The sequence below is a fragment of the Pelodiscus sinensis genome, chromosome 2 (genome assembly GCF_052426305.1).
Source record: "Pelodiscus sinensis isolate ZL-2025 chromosome 2, ASM5242630v1, whole genome shotgun sequence".
Lineage (NCBI taxonomy): Eukaryota > Metazoa > Chordata > Testudines > Trionychidae > Pelodiscus > Pelodiscus sinensis.
In genome coordinates, this window is record NC_143053.1 from 42,284,824 (window position 1) to 42,299,119 (window position 14,296).

General features: G+C 44.9%; 1 protein-coding gene across 4 annotated transcripts in view; it reads right to left on the reverse strand.

Annotated features, from left to right (window-relative positions):
• Positions 1 to 14,296, reverse strand: part of ESRP1 (epithelial splicing regulatory protein 1) — a 61,549-nt gene that overhangs the window by 44,383 nt on the left and 2,870 nt on the right. For all 4 annotated transcript variants that reach the window (XM_075920380.2, XM_075920379.2, XM_075920378.2 and 1 more), the window contains exon 4: positions 6,226 to 6,340. In XM_075920380.2, the coding sequence (XP_075776495.2) occupies positions 6,226 to 6,340 (115 nt within the window). The remainder of the gene's footprint in view (positions 1 to 6,225; positions 6,341 to 14,296) is intronic.

The following is a 14,296-nucleotide window of genomic DNA, read 5'->3' on the forward strand; positions in this document are numbered from 1 at the left end:
TGGAAACTTGAATCCCTTTTACCATAGACAGCAGGTAATTTTAGCTGATTAAATTAGTTATAAAAATTCTCTCTACAAGCAAAATAAACCACCCAATTATTCATTCAGTTTAATATCTCTGTACTCGTCACAGGAGGATGCCTCCCCTGCACCAAATACGTGATCAAGCATCATAAGATCCTGTTATTTAACAATCTGTGCCATGAGACTACTTATGGTTTGTCTCTCTCCAACTATGAGCACACCCACCCATAGCATCTCACTCAGATGTGCAATGCAAGGCACATACAAAGCTAAATTGTACATTATCCTGCACCTTGTGCAGTCACTTACAATAGTGAGAATGAATGCACAAGGTTATCATACTGTGTAGCAATACTACTGTGTAGAAATACAATAGAACTACACTTCTGTGTAGCAATACAATAATCGCCAAGTTTTTTTTTCTTCCACAGATGTCATATCTGCACTCAAGGAATTATCCCCATTTTACAGATGGGGAAACTGATCCATGGAAAGACCAGGGCAATGGAGAATTTTGTTTAGTGTATTTTCCTGATGTAAGCATCATTATCCCACATTAGATACAAACCCTGGGCCCTCTGCATGTACCTAACAGAAGATACTCACTAGCTGTAAGAGCAGAGAGACTGGGAAAGTCCTGCAAGAGTATGCAATATTTGTGAAGTTTCATCTCAAGTGATTCCATAGGTCTGGCTCTTCTTTTAAAGGCCTCTTTCAAGTTCGTGTTAGCTTTCATTGAGAGTCTGCCTACCTTCACCACAAAATTTGCTCAGTTGGTAGCAGTAGTTAGCACATTAGGCACTTTCTATTTTTTCCTCCAGTGAAACGTGACAGTTTTAAGTTTGTAATGAGAATAGAGAAATAGCTTCATCATTTATTGAAAATACTTTGTGCATTGTTTCAGACTGCGGTATCATAAGTAAGCAAGCCACCTATACAGTGCTTTGCCCAACATCAGGAAATTATCTGGTAGGCATTTCTATTAGTTTCTACCTCTGTTTTGAAAACAGAAATAATATCCCAGTCTGACAAAAATTGCTAGACTATGAAACAAGTCACTTTGTCTTCTTCATTAGTTGCAGAGGAAAAACAACTGAGGAGAGTTGGCAGTTTTTCAAAGGGACATTGTTAAGGGCCCAAAAGCAAGCTATTCTGATGTGTTGGAAAGATAGAAAATATGGCAAAAGACCGCCTTGGCTTAACCACGAGATCTTGAATGATCTAAAAATAAAAAGGAGTCGTCAAAAAATGGAAAGAAGGACAAATTACAAAGGATGAATATAGGCAAACAGCACAGGAATGCAGGGGCAAGATTAGAAAGGCAAAGGCACAGAATGAGCTCAAACTAGCTACAGGAATAAAGGGAAACAAGACGACGTTTTATAAATACATTAGAAGCAAGAGGAAGACCAAGGAAAGGGTAGGCCCACTGGTCAGTGAAGAGGAAGAAACAGTAACAGGAAACTTGGACATGGCAGAGATGCTCAATAACTTCTTTGTTTCGGTCTTTACTGAAAAGTCTGTAGGAATGCCTAACAGTGAATACTTGTGGAAAGGGGGTAATTTTGGAAGGTAAAATAAAATAAAAAAAATGAACAAGTTAAAAATCACCTAGAAAAGTTAGATGCCTGCAAGTCACTAGGGCCTGATGAAATGCATCCTAGAATTCTCAAGGAGCTAATAGAGGAGGTATCTGAGCCTTTAGCTATCATCTTTGGAAAATCATGGGAGACAGGAGATTCCAGAGGACTGGAAAAGGGCAAATATAATGCCCATCTATAAAAAGGGAAATAAGAACAACCCAGGAAACTACAGACCAGTTAGTTTAACTTCTGTGCCAGGGAAGATAATGGAGCAAGTAATTAAGGAAATCATCTGTAAACTTGAAAAGTGGCAAGGTGATAGGGAACAGTCAGCATGGATTTGTAAAGAACAAATCATGTCAAACCAATCTGACAGGATAATGAGTCTTGTGGATAAGGGAGAAGCGGTGAATGTGGTATACCTAGACTTTAGTAAGGCGTTTGATACGGTCTCGCATGATATTCTTATCAATAAACTAGGTAAATACAACTTAGATGGGGCTACTATAAGGTGGGTTCATAACTGACTGGATAACCGTACTCAGAGAGTAGTTATTAATGGTTCACAATCCTGCTGGAAAGGCATAACAAGTGGGGTTGCATAACAAGTGGGGTTCCGCAGAGGTCTGTTTTGGGACCGGCTCTGTTCAATGTCTTCATCAACTATTTAGATATTGGGATAGAGAGTATGCTTATTATGTTTGCAGATGATACCAAGCCATGCGACTAATCTGCAGGATAGGGTCATAATTCAAAATGACCTGGACAAATTGGAGAAATGATCTGAGATAAATAGGATGAAGTTTAATAAAGACAAATGCAAAGTGCTCCACTTAGGAAGGAACAATCAGTTTCACACATACAGAATGGGAAGCGACTGTCTAGGAGGGAGTATGGCAGAAAGGGATCTAGGGATTATAGTGGATCACAAGTTAAATATGAGTAAGCAGTGTGATGCTGTTGCAAAGAAAGCAAACATGATTCTGGGATGTATTAACAGGTGTGTTGTGAGCAAGACATGAGAAGTCATTCTTCCGCTCTACTCTGTGCTGGTTAGGCCTCAATTGGAGTATTGTGTCCAGTTCTGGGCACCGCATTTCAAGAAAGATGTGGAGAAATTGGAGAGGGTCCAGAGAAGAGCAACGAGAATGATTGAAGGTCTGGAGAACATGACCTATGAGGGAAGGCTGAGTGAATTGTGTTTGTTTAGTTTAGAAAAGAGAAGATTGAGGGGGGACATGATAGTTTTCAGATATCTAAAAGGGTGTCATAAGGAGGAGGGAGAAAACTTGTTCATCTTGGCCTCTGAGGATAGAACAAGAAGCAATGGGCTTAAACTGCAGCAAGGGAGGTTTACGTTGGACATTAGGAAAAAGTTCCTAACTGTCAGGGTGGTCAAACACTGGAATAAATTGCCCAGGGAGGCTGTGGAATCCCCATTTCTGGAGATATTTAAGAGTAGGTTAGATAAATGTCTATCAGGGATGGTCTAGACAGTATTTGGTTCTGCATGAGGGCAGGGGACGGGACTCGATGACCTCTCAAGGTCCCTTCCAGTCCTAGTATTCGATGATTCTAGGATTAAAACAAAACTGAAAGAAACATTACTATGAGGACAAAATCCAAATGAAGCACACAGAGTGACTATTTTAGCCACTTCAGAACAGAATAGGTTCACAATAAGGAGTCACCAATGCAAACAGCTACAAATCAGTCAAATAATCAGGAACCAGAAAGACAACCCCTTCCCCCAAACCAATCACTAAAATTACATTTACAGAGAGGGATGCAACTAACCAGTTTAGCCAGTTCATAACTCAGGTCTACAATAGGATGTTCTGTTGACACTTCACCAGGATAGTAACAATGAGAACTGCAATATAGGCCTTGTCTACAGTGGCACAAAGGGTAAGTATAGCTGCATGAGGTGTAGTGAAAAGCAGGTTGCACCTGTGGTGTGGTGTAACTACACCACAGCAGTGGAGAAAGGCTCTGGTGGAGGGAGGGGCAGCAGGTAAAGTCTCTGGCAACTAGGGATGTAAGAGACTAGTCGACTATCTGATAAACAGACTCTTATCTCATAGTTGACTAATAATGCGACTAATTGCTTCCCCCCCTTGTTGCCTCTCCCTGATAGAGGCAGCAAGGTGGGGGAGCAGGAGCCGGTGCTAGGGGGAGCCACCTAAGCTGGTTCCCCCTAGCACTGTCTCCACAGCAGGAAGGGAAGGTAGAGGCACAGTGGAAACAGCGTGAGCGGGGACTAAAGCAGTCTCTGCTCGCACCACTTCTTCTGCGGTTCTGCTTTTGAAATGTACAAGAGCCCCACTGTGGCCAATGGAATACCCATATTTAGGAGGTGTACAGCATATGAACGCTCCATGCAGGTATAGTCCTTAACTAAGCTTCAGGTAGTCAATGGAGTTGTAAGCACCATGCCATCCAACCCCGCTCAGAGTGGATCTCAGTAACATTCAGAGGTCAATGGCCATATAGGCTATCGCCCTGACATATGTCAGTTACGCACTAACGCTGTTGACACTTGTAGGAACTGCTGCATTATAAGTCCCCCAATTCTCCACTTTTTTTTTTGAATGACATAAAACACAAAAAACCAAAAACATGCAAACAGAAGTTAGCTGCAGGAAAAATTCCACGCTTTATGTCTACATTTGGATGTATAGTGGGGATGCCCTGTACAAATATTTTAGTCAAATTCTCACCATCAGATTATTCATCATTACCCTCCCAATAGCTAGAATGTCCTTGTATCTTCGTCAGTCTCAGAGTGGTAGCCATGTTCACCTAACTTAAAAAAAAAAAAAAAAAACAGTCTAAGGTGCTACAGGACTAACAAAAACAAAAATTATAGTTAGTATCATCAGTAATACCTACTATTCATCTGAGGAAATGGGTTTTGCCCACGAAAGCTCATGATACTAAATATAATTTTTTTAATACAGATGCTCCAGGACTACTCCTTTTTTATACTATTTTGGTCACTGAATATTTGTCCTTCCTGTGGTTGGTCAGAATCTTCTCTATCCAAGTTAGTGCAGAGAGGTACAGCAGACTTCTTACCCATTACAGTCTCACCAGTGCAGTCTCTCAAAAGCACTTTGTACAAATACAGATAGTCTGTTGCTCAGGGATGCTGCAATACATTTTAGACTGTCTGCTCTTGGAAGAAGGGACTATTCTTAGGTTTTCTAAGAAGTTCCTAGCTTATTTGCAAAGACGATTAATAAAGACACATCATTAACCTACTCCTGGTTTATGCAGGAGAGCCTAACCAATGGCAGAGAGTGTGGATATTAACAAATCTACACACACATCTGCTTTAGGGAAGAGAGATAAGAAGGCCCATCTTCCTTAGTGGAAAAGTCACTTACATAACTGACATCTGAAGCTACTTTCAAACTTTGTATTCCACAGTTAAAACATGACAACAGCAACCACTTTTGCACATGACTATGTAGCAACAGTGCATAAAAACCTGCAGTTATTTCCTATTTTTATTTAAGCTGAACTATCTTAGAGGTCAATATGTAGCAGATGCCAGCTGCCATACATATTCAAAAGAGGTTTACATATACAGTTTAACATAGTCCAACTGTTTCTCATCAATACTTGTTTTAGCTTTGAAAGCTGAGAAGAGTATTTTGAATTCATATCCCTCCTGGTCAACCAGCTTAAGCAGGTTCTCTTTGGTGGTGTCATTTGAGGAGCCAAGCATTTTCTGCGTCTGAGTTACAAAACAGGAATAGTGTAGATGTAAGAGACTAGCCACCAGGGAGGCAGAAGGAAGATTCTAGCTAGTGGACATTTCTGGAGGTCAGTTTCAGTTGCTATGGATTGTCTCCAGTGCAGACTGAGAATAACTCAGCTAAGATTTTTTTAAGAGCTATATTTAACTGGATTAACTGGCTACTTTTGAACTCTTTCTGAAAGACTTTTGAGCTACTGTATGCCCACGTTTGGTATGGAGGGAAGAGAAGACACTGAAGTGCAGGATTCCTAGTCTAACTGCATGTTAGAGGATATGCTATGGAGAGCTTACAGGAAGCATCATGTGTCTGTATACCTCAGGTATTGAAAGCAACCCCATTTACTATTCAAAGGTTGAACACCATAATCACTTTCAGAAATAAATGTTCCAGAAATTAAACTGAGGTCCCACAATATTCATGATCATCCAACATCTGCCCAACAAAGATGAAGAAAACAATGAAAATGGAAGCATTTAAAAAGCACTATGTTAACATGCAAATTTATCTCCATGTTTTCCTACATGTATTTTAGTAACTCGGAGTCACAGTTCATCAAAACTTGATATTAAACAGGATGCTAAAGCACTGATTGTTAACCCAGCAAAATCCACAGGTAAAGAAAAAAAGAAACTTTAACTCCAAAGTTTTATAGACTCTTCAAAATTTTTGCAAGGTACCACACATTTCTGCATAGCTACCTGAGATAATAACATATTTAATAGGAAACACATTAATGACAATATTGTTTACTAAATCACATAACTTCTAAATGAGCATTATAAACACTCCTGTGCTGTGTTCCTAGAAGTACAAGGCGGCCATTATAATTCACGTTATTTTTTAAAGGATACATTCTGTCATAGCAACAACATCCAGTTTGTCAACATCAGATGAGTCAGGGCAACATTTCTTGAACTCTTTCCGCAAGTCAAAAAAGGAGTAGAAGCATTCAGGCAGTAAGATATTCTGTAAGAGGACACACCAACAACTGTAAACTAAGGTGAATCCAGGCTATTTTCTTCTGCATTTTCACACTGCAACCAAACAGTTTTCAAGTAAAAATAGCCACACTCATCCAAGTATATATTATAGCAAACATTTTTACAAGCTTTTCAGTGACTTAAATATTATCTCTTATTCAATAAGACTGTTTCCTTGATATAGTAAGAGATATTTGTTTCTTTTATTGAAAAAAAGGACAGTTTTTTTTCTGCTTTTTATTACCACCACCACTGTGGCTTCAATATAGCCGTGGGAGAACAAATTGATACTATTACAACACTACACAACAGTTCTTGGTTTCAATTTTCATTACTTAACCCTATCAAACCAGGAATATCAGCTCAATTTACAGAGCCCAAGCAAACTTGCACAACACACTTTACATTGAATAGACCAGTGATGATCAAACTATGGATCATAGAATGTCAGGCACTGGGTCTCATTGCTCGAGAGTGATCAGGTGACCAGTGGGAAGGCTAAGGCAGGCTACCTACCTGCCTGTCCTGGCACTGCAGACTGCACTGCACCCTAGAAGCAGTCAGCAGCAGGCCCAGCTCCTTGGGATGGGGGGGGAGGGGGGAGGAAGAGGGGGAAAGTGTACATAGGGCTCCATGCACTGCCTCTGCCCTGAGCACCAACTCCACACTCCCATTGGCTGGGAACTGGCTGCTTCTGGGGTACAGCATGGTCTGCAGTTCTAGGAGGGATAGAAAGCCTGCCTTGGCACCCCTGCTGCACTGCTGACCAGGAGTTGCTCAAAGTAAGCCCTTTCTGCTCCAGCCCTGACCACCCCCGTTCAAAGTTGGAGCCCCTTTCTATAGGGGAAAGTTCTGATCTTCAGCCCCATCCCAGAGCCTACACTAGTCAAATTATGTTGGGAAGTAGGTGGGCATGTGAAGGACTAATCGACTATCCAATAAGCAACTGCTTATCGGATAGTCGACAAGCTTGTCGACTAGTCGCTCCCCCCTCCACCTTTGCTGCCTCTATCAGAAAGATGGGGGGGAGGGGGGAGGGCAGGAAGAGGGTACTTCAAAGCAGCAGCACCACATGGAGTCCGGGATCAGCTGGGGACTCCTGGGCTCCATGCAGTGCTGCCACTTTGAAGTGCTGGGAGAAGCCTGACTCTGGGCTCCCGGGGCAGCATTTCAAAGCAGCAACATCACAGGGAGCCCGGGATCAGCTTGGAATTCCCCAGCTGATCCCGGGCTCCATGTGGCACTTTTGTTTTTAAAGCGTATCAGCCCTAGAGTGGTTTCTACACTTCAAAGGCCGAGATGCCCCATCGACTAGTCAATTACCTGCAGTTTAACATCCCTATTCACAGGCAGCAACAACAATTTTCTTCAACTGGGTCAAGAGAAAAAAAGTTTGAAAATCACTTAATATGCTCAGTCTATTTCAATGAAGACAAGTCAGGGTCTATTTTCAGAGTATAATCACACTTCAGATAGCTGTTTGTATTATAAAATAGACAAAATGACATATAGTGTGATGTGGTGTAAAAGTTTTATCAGCATGTGCTTATGATCGATGCATTTACCAATGAGCAGCAAAGCCAAGAGTGAGTTTATAAAGCTCATCTTACCCAAGTGCCAATAAAAGCCATTATGTTCTATCACTCCAGCAGGCAGGAAGCAGAGGGGAGTGGGGGAACAGGGAGTCCCAGACCACACCAGCCCCAACCGCTGGGGCAGTACACGCTGCCTGAGCAGCTGGAACCAGCGTGCTGGGGACTTGATTCCCCCGCTGCCTGCCTGCGGGGGAGGGGGGAGTCCCAGACCAAGCCAACCACAACCGCTCAGGAAGCTAGCGCCTTACTCCTCCCCTCCCTGCGGCAGCACGCGCTGCCTGAGCAGCCAGAACTGGCACAGTCCCGGACACCCCAACCCCTTCCCCACGCGCAGGAAGGCAGCAGGGGAACAAAGTCCTCAGCGTGCAATGGACCGGCATTTTAGGTCGGGGCTGGCACAGTCTGGGACACTCCCCCTTTTGTCTCCCCCAGGAAGGCAGAGGGGAATAAAATCTCCAGCACGGCAGCTGGAGCCAGCACGGTCCGGGACTTCCCCTCCCCCCGTTCCCAGCCCGCACAGGAAGGCATCAGGCACATGACGAACCAGTGTTTCAGGTACCGTGCTACTATTTAGGGTTCGAGGGAGCAGCCCACGCACTTCCTGGGCCTTGGCCTGTGACTGCAGGATCCCCAGGTACTGGTCCCTGTCCCCTCCCCCTGCCCAGACCCCTACAAGTACCCTGCCCCACCACCCACTGGCACCTTGTCCATTGCCCCAGGCCCTTGCCCCGGCACCCTGTGACACCCTTCCCCAATACCATGTCCTCTGCTCCCACCAGCACAGTTGGGGCCATATTAGTGAGGCTTGTGGGGGTTTTGGAGTTTTTATTTTGCATCTCACTTGTGTAGCCCCAACTGACTTTTCTGTGGGTCAGTGACCCTGACTCAAAACAGGTTCCCTGCCCTTCTCAGAAATAAAGACAATGCAGAAACTTTGTGTTTGGTGATTTGTTGGCCAGGCTTCATTTTTAAATAAAATACTATGTCAATTAGACCCAAACTCCCATAGCATCATAACACTCCTGAACTCCCCCTTTCCCCAGGCCCTAGATCTGAACCTATCATACACTGTAACCCCCTGTCCTGAGCCCCTCACATACCCTAACCCAAATTCCTGCACCCTCATATCCACAAGCCCATGGCTTGCTTAGTACCCTAACCCTACATCTGACCCCAACAGTGGCCGGCCTGAAGCCCCCTCCCCGACCCAGTGTCCCCTTCTCCACCTCCCCCTGCATCCAGATTTTCTCCCAGAGCTTGTACCTCTCACCGCTTCCTGCACCCAAATCCCTCATTCCCACCCCAGAGCCTACACATCCTGCTTCAACCCAGTGAGGGTAAGGCTAGACTGCAGGAGTTTTTCAGGATTCCAGACATATCGCAGAAAAACTCTTCTGCATCTAGGGATGCGCTGCTTGTTTTGCTTTTTTTAGTGGAAGAGCAAACATGATCTTTCGGTAATCCCAATATTCCTCTTTCTACGAGGAATAAGGGGGCTTCCAAAACAAGGGGTTTTTCCTGACATTTGGTCCAGTCTAGATGGGCCAAATGTTTGAAAAACCTCTTCCTAAAGAAGAATTGGGGGGAAAAAAAGCAGCACTATAAGGGTTGGGAATAGCAAGTCATGGAGAGGCGAATAGAGAGGAAGGGGCAGGACTTCGAGGAAGGGGCGGGGCAGTAAATCTTGACTTGTTCTGTCATTTAAAAAGTGATCTTGGGTGTAAAGAGGTTGGAGACCACTGCTTTAAAACTAACCTAAAACATCTTTTTAATACATAGTGTCATGATTTTAAGTCCAACATCTCAGAAGCATCCAGGAATATAAGTGCTATATATTCTACCACAACTCTTTTCTAACTGTGTAGTTTATCAAGGTTTTCTAGCAATGGGGGTGGCCCAGAAAGGGTAAGTCAGAGTCCTGAAACCTATGACTGGTGCATGACTGATATTTGCTTGAAGTAAAAGGACTAGTAATATATATATTTTTAGGTATGGGAAAAGACTTCACATTTGGAAGAAGAATTAAAAAAAAGTACAGAGAGTTGATTAAAAAACTATGAATTTCTTAGAAGTTTGGCAAGTCTGAAGTAATCCCAGAGGGAATTGATATAAGGATATTCAGAAGAGGGTGACTGACTAATTTGTGTAGTCAATACAATTGGTATTGCTACAGGATTAATTGATAAGGGGAGGCGAGATCCAGGAGCTATCCCTGCTGCAGCTCTCGGCTACGTCTACACTGGCCCCTTTTCCGGAAGGGGCATGTAAATTTCACTAGTCGTCGTAGGGAAATCCGCGGGGGATTTAAATATCCCCCGCGGCATTTAAATAAAAATGTCCGCCGCTTTTTTCCGGCTTTTAAAAGAGCCGGAAAAGAGCGTCTAGACTGGCCCCGATCCTCCGGAAAAAGTGCCCTTTTCCGGAGGCTCTTATTCCTACTTTGAAAAGGGCACTTTTTCCGGAGGATCGGGGCCAGTCTAGACGCTCTTTTCCGGCTTTTTTAAAAGCCGGAAAAAAGCGGCGGACATTTTTATTTAAATGCCGCGGGGGATATTTAAATCCCCCGCGGATTTCCCTACGACGACTAGTGAAATTTACATGCCCCTTCCGGAAAAGGGGCCAGTGTAGACGTAGCCCTCCAGTTTAAATGTTGTAGGAGCCAGGCACACAGGCAACCTGGCTCTTACTACATTTAAAAGGCAGAGCCATCACAGAGATAGCTCTGCCAGATCTGGAGCCTCTGCCTCCCCTACTCCTTTCACACCCCTTGCTGCCTCTGATACAGAGGCAGCAGCAGACAGGGGAAGCAAGTAGTTGAGTAGTGACTCCATTAGTCGCTTACATCCCTAGATTGATTAGCAACAGGCAGACCTCAACTGGGCTGCCATAGATACATGAAAAAGGTTATTGTGTAGATAGCATCACCAACAGGAGCATCATCAATAGGGATGTGAAAGTGTAACCGTGTACATGGTTAACTGATGATCCTGGGCTCATTGGTTAAGCTTCATGGTTACACACAGCCTCCTGGTACACGCAGGGAGCTTGCCTTAAAAACTGGTTATGCACCAGATCCAGAAAGCCACCTAACTCCCTCCCCTTGCATGGAACAGCTGAAGTTTTCAGCTGTTACACAGATTACTTAAATCCATTTTCACATCCCTCATCACCAATTACACATTTAAACCACTAATTCACAAGAGATTCAATAAGTAAAGGGGGTAGAATGGTATTTGACATACTTTTGGTTGTACTATGCTGACAGCAATTTTTTCAAAAGCAACTCAGGAGTAACAACAACAACAGTAATAAAGAAATAGCTTTTCCAAACATATTCCTACTAGAAGATGTACCCAACATTGCTCAGGTCCTTAACTCATCTTTTTTTTTTTTTTTTTTTTAAATAAAATGAAAGAGTACAGGTCAAATGTCCCTTGTCCAGCACCCTCGGGATCTGAACCATAGAGTTCAAGGCTCCCTACACAGATATAGGGCTCTGCTCCCAGCTGAGACTGCACTCCCTGCTGCTTCTCACTGCCTCCAGCCCCGCACCCAGCCAATCCTGGCTAGGGTTGCATCTCCCACTGCGCCAGCCCCGGTCAGGGTCCAACCCTGCTGCTGCCTTCCCAGGCCGGGGGCTGCACTGCTGCCAACCTGCAGGACTGCACTGCTGACCCTGATGCCTCTAGCCCCAGCTGGGGCTGCACTCCTTGCCACCAGGCCTGGCCAGGGCTGTGCTCCTCACCATGCCAGCCCAGCTGGGGATGTGCTCCCACTGCCAACTCAGCTCAGGCTGCACTTCTGAAACTTGGCAGCCAAGGCTCTCTGGTCCAGCAATATTCATGGTCCTATTAGGCAATGGATGTTGCCAGACCAGAGTGTCCTGGATTTTAGAAGTTCAACCTGTACATGCTTAGTACATACTAAAAGGATTACCCAAACCCTCTGTCACCACAGCAGCTCGGGGCCCGATAAGAAGCACCTCTACATGGCTGCTGCAGCTCCAGAGAGCACAGCTGGGGGAAGGGTGCAGGTCTCCTGCCCAGGGCAGGTCCAGGTTCATCTGCCTCCTGTGCTCCCTAGCCAAAGTGAGGAATATCAAATTCTGCACTTTCCCCTCACTCCCTGATGAAGGGAAGCAGCCAGCCATGTTCTCATAGTAATTGGAGTTGAGGGGAGGGGAAGGGTGTTAAGCCCACCCCCCCCCACACCCTTCCTAAAGGGCACCCAGGCGGTAGGCTTGGGGCTGGGGCAGATGAGGGGGTGGGGAGAAAAGTGGTGACCCTGGCCAGCTCCTTTCACCTGCTTAGTGATTCGGTCTCTTTTCTGTATGGTTTTCTGAGAAGCAATCCTCTCCCAGGCACATCCCATTTTCCTGGCACAACTAAACCCTTACTTGGCTTTAAGCTAGGAAAAGAGGAAGCTGTATTCTGAATTTGGTAGTTCTAGCTCTTACTGTTCAGGAAACTAGCTTAGCTCCAGTTTAATTGAAATAAAATCTACCTAGAGGTTTGATATTGCCAAGATATGGTGTTTGGTAGAAGCACAGACGTGAAAGGTGTATTGAGGTGTGGGAGCTGATGGACGTTTAGGAACTTCCTTGTAAAGAGGATTTTTTTTTTTTTAAAAGTTCATTAAAATCTATTCAGTCTTGGGTCAGGAAAGACCTTGAATTAATTAGCATGAAATAGCATCTGCATATAAAGTCCTTATTTGTACGTGGCTGAAGAGTCAGCATCTCCTATAACCATAAGCTTCCATGTTTTATTCAGTTGTTCATGAGGTAATGCTTCTTTTCCAGAAGTCAGCAAAACAAGATCCTTGCATTGACAATTTAATGGCCAATTTCTGTCTTGACTTGGAGAATTCTCTGTTGGGATGGAACGTGGGGGGAGGGAGGGGGGGGGGGGAGTTGGAAGGATTTTAGACACTAAGAAGTTTTTTGGCTTTGTAATATTGATAAGTATTCCTAGGGGGGTGGTGCCCCCTGCTTGCTACGCTCACTGGCTCTCTCCCACCAGCCATCATCACCCATTCCCTGAAGCCAGGCCTGACCCAACTCTGCCCCACCAGCCGCCAGGGATTGGACTGTGGCTGGCCCAGCTCTCTCACTATGGCTGCAGGGGGGAGGGCGCACGGCTCCCCCCCCCCCCGCCACAAAGGGGAGTTCTTGTGGCTCGTAGCCACCCCCTCCAGTTGCTCCCCCCTACACCAAGCCCTGCACTCTCCTCCCCGTCCGCCCTTCCCTCTCCCTCGGGCTGCCGGGAGGGGGAGGCGAGGCCCAGGCCCTTTGTTCTCCCCTAGCCCTCAACCCTGGCTGCTGGGAGGGAGTGGGGGATCTGCCTTGCCACAGCTTCCCCCTACCCCCCACGCGCAATTTAAAACTCCGGTACCAGCCTGAGCTCAGGGGACGGCATGTCCCCCAGTCTGGTTTCCCCCATGCAGTGGGCCTCTCCACTCCCCTGACTGCCGCCCTGCAATTCTTCTCCTCCTCCTTCCTCCCCCAAGCCCACCACCAGCAGCTCATCTTCAGTGCTGATGCTGCTGGGGAACCAACACTGCTGATCCCTGCTGGGTTAGCAGCAGAGAAGAAGAGGAGGCGGGTGGCTGAGGGGGAAGGAGGCTGCAGGACGGAGAGTGATGTGATGACATCACTCTGTCATCCTGCAGGAAAAGTTTTCTTTAACATATATAAAGAGATGTTCATGGTGCAATTTCAGCCATTTTCATAAGTTTTGCCTTTAACTGCAAGATCCTGAGAATGTTCAATATCAAAGTGTTATTTTCTTGTACCCACCCAAACAGCAGGGGAGGGCAGTAAGAGCCCCAGAAATTATTTGTGTGTACCTGACTGCAATGGGGGCCCTTAGAAGTAATATTCTGTTTTCCCACCACCACACACAATGCATAATAAAAAGTAAAGCAGCTCAAAAGGGGGCCTCTGTTAAGACCCTGTGCTTATACCTAGCACCAGCTCTGCAGCCAGAGTAGGAAAAAATGCACCTATTACAGAAGTCATGAACTTTAAATTCTTTTTTAATTGCAACATACTTAAACTGCTACTCTGGCTCTCACAAAATAAAAGTTCAGTTTTCACAATTTTAAAGTAAAATGTCATTTCACCTGCTGAAACTCTTATGCAGCTAGTCAAACTTTTGTAATTCCCAGTTATTGTTTCATGACACTTCAGGTCTCTCTACCTCTATTCTTAATCATTCAGTATAATCTGAACCTGCCTATGTCATAACCACTCAAAGTCAGAGCTTGTTAAAGTGGTTCATATTGGACATCCAAGACTGGAGAACTCCAAAGCAATTAGTAAGTTTTCAAGTCTTGGTTTTAGTTTA